The sequence below is a fragment of the Cucumis sativus genome, chromosome 3, assembly GCF_000004075.3.
Source record: "Cucumis sativus cultivar 9930 chromosome 3, Cucumber_9930_V3, whole genome shotgun sequence".
In the NCBI taxonomy this organism is placed as follows: domain Eukaryota; kingdom Viridiplantae; phylum Streptophyta; class Magnoliopsida; order Cucurbitales; family Cucurbitaceae; genus Cucumis; species Cucumis sativus.
The window spans coordinates 13,802,924-13,811,942 of NC_026657.2; the positions used below are offsets into that span (position 1 = coordinate 13,802,924).

Genomic DNA, 9,019 nt, shown 5'->3' on the forward strand with positions numbered 1-9,019 from the left:
AATAGTTTTCCTCTTTTTTAATTTTAATCTTGCAAGTTTAATAATTTGCTTAATGTACTTCGAAAATGGAATATTACATCACTATTTTTTTAAATAAAAAATTTAGATAAAAAAATGAGAAAATTGCATAAGATAGTATTTTGAGAATATGGTATAGCGGATGAGTTTTGAACCCAAGACCCTGAGATTTTAAAGGGGCACAACAACTATACAAAAGATAAAATATAATAAAAGAAAAATATTTTTTAAGATACATCGTAATTTGACACTTCAAAATTAATATTAAAATACAAAAATCATGAATGTGAAGGGGGAGCATGCCCCCTGGCCTCGTAATAGATTCGCCCATGATATCAAGTGCATTTAATCAATCAATTGTATAAGTGAAGAATACTAAATATATCTGTAGTGCATCAGGTGTATCGAACATATACTAGTATTGTTTCAGGTGTGTATCAAAAGGTATCGAGTGTATCAAAGAGTATCCGAACATCAAGTATATCAAGATGTATCAAGTATATTAGGTGTATAAGACGTGTATAAGGTGTATCAAACGTATATTAATAACGAGAGCATTTGTGACATTTTACCTCTTGATGTGTGAGCTGAGTTTCGTTTTTGCAATTTTCGCAAATAATAAAGTGTATGTTATAGATTTAATTATTATAACTTAATTTGTCATTTTTGTAAGTAATATAATTGTTTTTTTCTAAAAAATTGCAAGTAAAATCAATTAAAAAATGTGTATTAAAATATGAATAGTAATAATTTGCGTCCAAACACAAACTATAATAAGATGTACTAAACTAGGTGGTCATCAAACTAGAAATTAAATTCTTTTACTAACTAAATATCGTGAGTTAGATTGGTTGTCGAACCAAATTAGTTGAGTATGTAAAAGAAAAAAAAAAACTATATTTAGAAGTAGGGACAAGGAAATGTTCTTACTTGATACAAAAATTCGAATACATGATAGTTAAGCGGAAAATGAAACCCTCTCCCGGGAAAATTCTTCTCGTCACAGAGGTTGTGAAAAGCTTCAATCCATTTCTTATGCATTGCCTTCGTCGTTGAAATTTCTTGTTTGTTCAATTTTCCGGTTCCCAACGCCGATGATCGATTGTTTCAGTAGAGAAATGCAAGCGAATGCAGATTCTGACTGCGACATCTCCGGTACTTCCTTCACCCCGGTTATTAGACCTTTTTTTTTTTTGTTTCCTCCCTTCTATACCGATGATTAATTTCTTGGCTTTGTTTCCTAATATGATCGCTACAGAGGACGATGAGTTTGATTCAATTGAAGGAGCTACCGAGGGAAAGGTTTGTGTCTCGTTCTCTCTGTTTCGGGTTTTTTACTCAACGTTTTGTCTTGAGTGCCGATATTTAGGACTTTGATATTTTTATTCTTTCAAAAAGAACTATTGATAGTGATATTGGAAATTTTTTTTTTCTTACAAGTTGTTGCAATGGTTTTCTTCTTCCCTAACTAAACACTTGAAAACTAACATCTGAATTCTAAGCTAACTTCGGTTTTTGAGATCACCCTTAAAAAGTAGATAACAAAACGACGATAGCAGTAGATGAATGTAGTGTTTGTAAAGTTGATGCTCATAAATAAAAATTTAATTTTTGTTTGCCTTTTCTATAAATTACGTGCAAGCTTTGAACTTATATTTCAACTCTTTATTGAATGAAATATTTATTAGCTTGTGAAATTGACTTTGAACAAAATGTCAGTGTCTGTTTAGAAGTGGTTTGCATATAAACAAACACAAGTATCGTAAGAAGTGACTGAAAAGTTTTGATGAGTGTTTTTTTAGTTATTTTCATGGAAACTTATTTTTTTCTTAAGGATGATTAAAGTTGTTTTTTGCTTAGGCAAACATAAAATGACAAATTATACTTTTAAGCTTTAAATAGTCTTCCGTCTTAGTCTTGCCTACTTTATTTGAGAATAACGTCCTAACTTTCTTACTTCCAAGAGTAGGTTTACTTGTTTTATTATTCCCTCCCATTTTTAGCTATCTTTTTTTCTAAAATCAGGATATTTGATACTGCTAGCTATTTTGATTTCTTATATTTTCTAAGACATGCTTCTGAATCATGAAAAAAGAAGTTAATTTCCGTAAGAATTTTGAATGCTCTTTAATGAAATTATTATAATTGTTTGAGTCAGTATGAGATCAATTCTTGTTGGTGAGCTTTGTTATAACTTTTAAATGATGTTTATGGTTTAGATGCTTTTCTTATTGCTTTATAGCCTTTTAATTTCATTACTAAAGGAGTGTTTACTTTGTAACTTTTTGAATACTAATTAAAATTTGTGCCTTTCGTTGTTTATTTGTTTATAATTATTTTTTCAATACTTGGTCTTGTCCACTCTTGGATGTGATTTTTTCTGTTCAGGTTGAATTATTTTTGTCCTTGTCTCAAACTGATCTTATTTGACTCATATTTCTTTAAACTTTACTAGGAAGAACTTCAGCTCAATTTAAGGCTGGAAAGGCTCAAAGGTAACGTATCTTCTCTGTACCCTGTTACAAGGCAATGCCCTATAACTTTGGATTGGAAATTGAGTTTTTGTTTCTTTTCATCATCTTGCTCCTTTGTAACTGGGTGATAGAGGGCTTTTCGGGTGATCCTATATTTTGTGTCTTCTAGCAGGCTTCTCCTCTAATTTAGAATTGTAATTGTTTTTATATCTTTGGAAAGGCAAGCAATGTGCTCTAGAATTCTCCCCTGCATCTAGTACCAAAAGGTTAAATGAAGATAGCCCTCTTGGTTGTGCAAGTAAAAGGAAAAACGGTGTATGCTCATGGGTTCCTGTAAACAAAGAAACCAAGGTAGTTAAAGTTGTGAATAATTGTGTTTCCTGTTCTTCATTCCATATAGCATACTCTGAAGCATGCAGCTCAGATAGAAAACTACCCTATTCCTTGTTAGTTGTGGTAATTTTTTCCTGTATGTATTTAAGCTCAATTTTCTTTTGACCTCTGATGGTTACAGGTCCTGTAGTAGGAAGACTTATTATAGGAGAGTCTCCATGGCTTAATTATGTTTCCATTCATTAATGTTTTAAAAGACAAAAAACACCTTGTAGCTTTCTTTTCTTTGAAGTGGTGAGACATAAGTTTTGAAGTGATATGAGGCATAAGCCTGAGTTTAAATTGAAGAACATTGAAAAATCATTAAAAAGAAAAGAAAGGAAAGAGTAAAAACAAGTATCACTTGACGTAATGGTTAAGTTACTATTATTTTTTTAATATATCTATCTATCTATATATATATATTTAAATAGAAAAGCTCACATCTGTCAATTGCCACTTTGTTTTTTAATAAATATTATAGAAAAGGATTCTTAACATTATTGGTCTATATTTTGTAAACTTTGTCATCAATGTTTCTTCTTTAGATGGTGGTCGTGAATTACTGTGAGTAATGACATGGCATGGATACATAAGTGGACTTATATTTTTGAAGAAGAAACAGTAACCTGATATTTATATTGTAGCCATTTCACGATGCACAACGACTCTTAGCTTTAGTGCACCTTAACGTAGGCGCAGCCCACTTGTGATCAAAGAAGCCTTATACTCATGACTAAAGATTAGAGCTGCCTCAAGGTGTAAGCCTCAAAAGCCAATCAAATAGCAATAAATATCTTTTTGTTCCATGAATAATTGTACTACAAAATGTGTTTTGGTAGCATGGAGGATGGATGTCATAGCTTTCTGTCTTTCCATAATTTCAATGGAAAACATTTTTTTAAAGTATCTCTTTAGATAATATTTTTCAATTTTTCATTTCATTTAAGTCATACAACACCATTCAATGCAGACACTAAATAGTTGCTTAATGAATCATTTGATTGATGATTTGGTATTACATTATTACATTGTCTCAGGTGTTTGTTAGTTGGTGGAAGAGAGAGAACTGTGTCACATATTTTCTTTATGTTTCTAAGAGAACAAGGAAAATACTAAATAGAAAGAGGAGCCTACCCTGGCACTTGATTACTGGTCAATAGAACTCTTATTGAATGAAAAGATGCACATTCTCATAGTCCAAAAAACAAGCATTATGTTAGCTGACAGTTGAATGAATTTGCTTGCAGTTACCGTCAGATTTAGCATATAGGCTTGGGGGTCTGATCCCCCTCAACTTTATGCTTTTTATATTACATATATAAAAAAACTGATATAATATTAATTCCTGAAGTTAGCTTAGTGGTAGAATTGTCTCTCGGCCCCCTTTAGACCCATGTTCAAGGCCCATTCCTTACATCTTTTTTTCCAGATTATTTTTACTAATCTAAAAAGCCCCTCGGTAATAAAATTTTTGAATCTGCCACTGCTTGCCATTGTAAAGATTGGTTATTTAAATTCCTTTCTTTAACTAGTTGGATCTAAGCCGTTTTGGATAAATGATCTAATCATTTTTTTTTCCAGGTTAGAGAATTTTGATTAGTTTGCTATCATTGTTGAGTTTGATCGGGTTATTGTATCTGTTTTAGCCCTTTTACTTTTTGTATAATTCTCTTGTACTTTGAGGGTAAGTCTCTTATTATTATTAATAAAGAAACTTGTCTTTGTTTAAAAAGAAAAAGATAAATGAGCCAACCAATTACTAATAACATTTATGATTACAATCCTCCATGGGCTTATTTTTCTTCTTTACATGTTGCAATTTTTTAAAGTTTGTGAAATTTTGTTGGTACTAATTATCAAGTATACTGCTGCAGGAATAAGAGGCAAAGCCAAACCTAAATTTACGTTTCATTCACAGAGGAAAGAACAATCATGCTCCGTTATTTGTGAGGATAGACTCTGCTCAGCATCCATATCCAAGGTTCATAGTTTATCAGAGACCTTTGATGCCATTACATCAAGAACTGACAAGTATCCAGTTTCAGAATGCCTCGAAGATTTGGTGGAAGAATTTGAAGACCAATTTGACGCTGGGCCTGCACTGAACTGTGGAAATACTGAGAGTTCAATTGCCGAGCTTTTAGATGGCCTTAAAGATAAGAATAGTTCACTGGGTGGAGTCATGAATGGGTATGTTTGTTCTTTAACTTTTTAAAGAATCCTAATATCTATTTGTTGAACTTTTTGAAGCATCTTAATATAATCAAAGCTAAGTAACGATAAATATGCAGAATCAGAGCTTTGAAATAATGACTTCTAAAACCAAAATTTTAGTAGAAAATATACCCCCTAAGCATTCGCTTACATTCTATTTCCAACCCCTCATCCAATGACTAATATGCCCCCAGTAACCTTATAATCAGTGTTTTGGTATAGTTACACTGTACACCTAATAGCCAATTTGATAGGAACCTACTCTGAAGATTAGGAACTGAAATCTATTACAACATTTAAAATAATGAAAGTTCTAAGCATTCAAATGCTTTAGTTCTGAAAACTAATCCCAAAATATGCATCCTCCTTAACCTCTCAATCGGCTTCATGTTCAAAGATGTTTTTTAATAACATTTGTCGATCAACTTTTTGGATCTTTTTTTTTTTTTTGATTTTGATGCATAGTAATCTATCATGTTGGTTTGCAGAAATTGAGGCAGAAACTCACCTTTTTTTTTAATCAATGGTAATCAAGGATTATCATTCTGATGAAAAAGGATTCCAGAGAAAAACCCAGCCCAATCAACCTGGAGACTGCAAGCAAAAAAATGTCAAAAAGGAGCCTTAGCTGTTTTTAATCAAGGACAAAAGGATGATGGATAATTACAAAAACACATAGAAGTAAGAACCAGCATTACAATATGTCAAACCCCATATTTCCTCGACCAATTAGCAAAAAAATTAACTTCTTGTAATAAATGACCTTTATTTTCCGGTGGATATAGGAGAACTTTATTTTTGAGGACAGCTCGACGTAGAATAATATTATTCATTTTTTGAAACATCAGGAAGGAAAGTTACAAGATACTGAAAGCTTTCAAGTTTTTCATATTGTCATTTGATAATTTTAGTAGTTGTGAAAGGCTCCAAAAGAGTCATACTTAATCTTACCCAGTGGTTAAGTTAGAAGGAGAAAAATGTCAAATGTCACAAGACTCTTCCTTGCCCATTAGGCTGATCATCTTCGTTTTTGGAATGGAAGGTTTTCCATTTCTTTTCCCAAAAAAAGGAGAAGAGGAAAAAGAAAAGATAACTTGTTAAATGCAAGTATTGAGCTTTCTTTAACTTTTATCGTTGAACAATTTCTTGTATGGAACAGTCATTCTCAATTAAATTCCAGTTGCTGTAGTTCTATAATAAAAAATAAATTCCATTTGCTGTAGGGTAGCCAATTTGGGGGGAGAATGCTCCCAATTATTGAGAATAGGGCTCTTGTTGTTTCTAGATATAGAAGGGCTGACAGTGAAGATTCCCCTATTTCTGTGGATGACGAATCATTAAGTGACCATGAGGTAGGTTTTTATGGTGGTGCAAATGGTTTATTTAGCTTGTTAAGCAAAATCATTGTGCCAATATGCTTGTGCAGGCCAACGATCAGAAGTTGAAGCTTGCTGTTCTATGCACAAAGGAGCAATCAATTACCGATAGATTTGAGGAAGCTTTAGTTGCTGCATGTATGGACGCTGAAAGGACTATTGGGTTGATGCCAAATCCACTAGGGTAAACCAGAAGAACTAAACTCTATAATTCTGTACTGCTGAAGTTCTGTGCCAAATTTGAATTCAATCATATAATTTCAGGTCAGTTGATCTATTATTTGGCTCTTGTTCATTCGACAGAATTGGCTTATTTGGAAAGCTGCAGCGAGTCATGCAGAGTGAAAAAGAACTAGAGATCAATTTCTTGAATGGGCTAGATTGCAGCACAATTCCAAATGGTACTTACTATTTATCATCATCATCAATACTTAAAGTCCTATTAATTAATGTTGTACCTTAGTTCTTAACATCTCTTTTATTGCGCTAGGCTGCATTGATGTAAAGATCCTATCAAGATACTTGGATGCAAAGTTAACAGTATGCTCTTGCCTCTTTATAGACATGGAGGTATTTTCTATGTTTTGGAGGAATGTAATATGAAAAATCATACATCTTTCTCATGGATTGGGAATTTCTATTTGATATTTCAACTGAAGGTGAATAAAATGGCCTGTTTGATTTAAATATGTTAGGAATCTAAGTGAATTAAATGAAATGAGTATGTGGTACTCTTCCTTTTCTCACTGTCTTGTTATTATCTCATTCTACAATCTTCTTTGTCAATTCTTTGCCTTGGGTTAGATATGTTGATGAGATAAATCTTTTTTTCTATTCCTCTTTTTTCCCGTTTGTTTATTCAATGGATCTTGTTAAAATCGAAGGTCAGAAATATAAATTGTAGGTTACTGTGAAGGTAGTAATAGGGGATATATTGGAAATATAAAGTAGTAAAAGAAAAAGAAGAAAGAAAGGAAAAGAAAAAACAGATGGGCAAATGTTTCCTCTGCTGATTTGCACATGATGCAGCAGTAGGGGGAGACGAAACGGCATCCGGTGGTCGTCTCTGTAGCTTATCCTGTGTGTTGAGGCAAGGGGAACACACAGTTTGTTTCCCTGTTTTATAGTTCCTGATTTATCTTTGTTTGTCATGCGCCAAAGACTCAAGTCTCACACATTTGTTGAGAAATTTATATTTCCTGCTCACATAGTTTCTTCACTGAATTTACCATTGCTGAAATGATACTTCTATCTTTTGATTTTGAAGCGCTCTCTGTTGCAAAATGGTGATGAATTCATCGCAACTGAAGATGAAAAAAGGACAGTTATTTTCAGCCCACGAGTTTGCAGCAATGTTGAACTCGAAGTTGGAAACCTAATTCGAATCAATCCCCCATGGTATATTGTATATATTTTTCTTACTCAACATTTATGACAAATTTTGTATTGTTTAGTTACCAACACTCATCTTTAATCGTTGGCAGGAAAGAAGTTCCGGTTGATGATGCTCACAGTATTATCTTGTCAACATATTTCACCCAACTCACTTGAGATCTTCAGAAGGTATGTTGCATATTTGCCTGTTACATAAGTAAAAGACCAATGTAAGCATTCTGTTTATAACCCCTTAACTAAGCCTTTATCTACAGAGTATGTTAATACCTTTTTTGTTTACTCGAAATATGTAGCAGGTATTAAGATTTGGAACCATCTCGTCATCATTTAAGACATCTCTATTTCTTTTAATGGTTGGTAGATTCAAATACTCGCACATAATTTTCTTTTTCTTTTTCTATCAGTTCAAACATATTTTAACTTACTTTTCTTTACTTTTTAAATTAACCTTAGTTGATTGTCCAATCAATTCAATTGAGTTAAGATTGTCATTAATATTCAAGTCAGCACATCACGGTATACTAAGCTAAATTAATTCAGAGTCCATCTAGATGCATTTAGCAAATGTGAGAAATTAAAGTGTTTGTTTTGAAAATTCATGGACTAACCTCAAATTTCGGTGATAAAAAATGTATTTTACCTTAAAATACAAGTTAATAGATCATAAATGCAATGACACTTTGGGAAATTGCATGACCAAAAAAATTGTGGAAAAAACGTTAATAAAAGTTAAATGATGTTGACATAGGTTTTAATAGTATGATCCTTTTGCTTCTGAGAGCATTTGTAATCTCACATTTGTTTTGCTTCTATCGGTGCAATAGTAAAAAAAAAAAAAAAAAACATAAAAAGTTAAGTTTTCAACCACGTCAACACATCATTGAATGCTATGTTTATTGGTGCATTTATATGTTGCTAAGTCTTTGATCCCTAGTGGTGTATATTTACATGTTGCTAATGGGAAAGCAATCAGAAAATTTAAAATTTAAAAGCTTAGGTTTCGTCAAAATATGTATTTATTAATGAAAGACGTGTTTAATAAACGATGTCAAGTGTGTACTTTTTTTTTATATCTTAATTGTTATTGCAGTGGAAAAAAATACTAGAGGGTCATAACCATTTCAAATAGTTTGAAAAATATTCAGTGTGAATTATAAGAATTTTACG

The 9,019-nt window shown here is 32.2% G+C and overlaps 1 protein-coding gene across 5 annotated transcripts; it reads left to right on the forward strand.

Moving 5' to 3' along the window:
• The first annotated feature begins 923 nt into the window (after positions 1–923).
• Positions 924–8,347, forward strand: LOC101205023 (hypothetical protein). Of its 5 annotated transcripts, none has more exons than XM_031881604.1 (11): positions 927–1,173; positions 1,277–1,320; positions 2,474–2,513; positions 4,742–5,057; positions 6,310–6,433; positions 6,508–6,641; positions 6,722–6,858; positions 6,948–7,027; positions 7,725–7,855; positions 7,942–8,020; positions 8,149–8,347. In XM_031881604.1, exons 1-10 carry the CDS (start codon positions 1,113–1,115, stop codon positions 8,006–8,008), a joined length of 1,134 nt encoding a protein of 377 aa, XP_031737464.1. In that variant the 5' UTR covers positions 927–1,112; the 3' UTR covers positions 8,009–8,020; positions 8,149–8,347. The 5 variants fall into 5 exon arrangements, with proteins under 5 accessions (XP_031737465.1, XP_031737464.1, XP_011651228.1 ...); XM_031881606.1 differs by adding an exon at positions 2,713–2,843 and having other exon boundaries at positions 1,142–1,173; positions 7,942–8,250; XM_031881605.1 differs by having other exon boundaries at positions 924–1,173; positions 6,367–6,433; positions 7,942–8,250.
• The last annotated feature ends 672 nt before the right edge of the window (positions 8,348–9,019 follow it).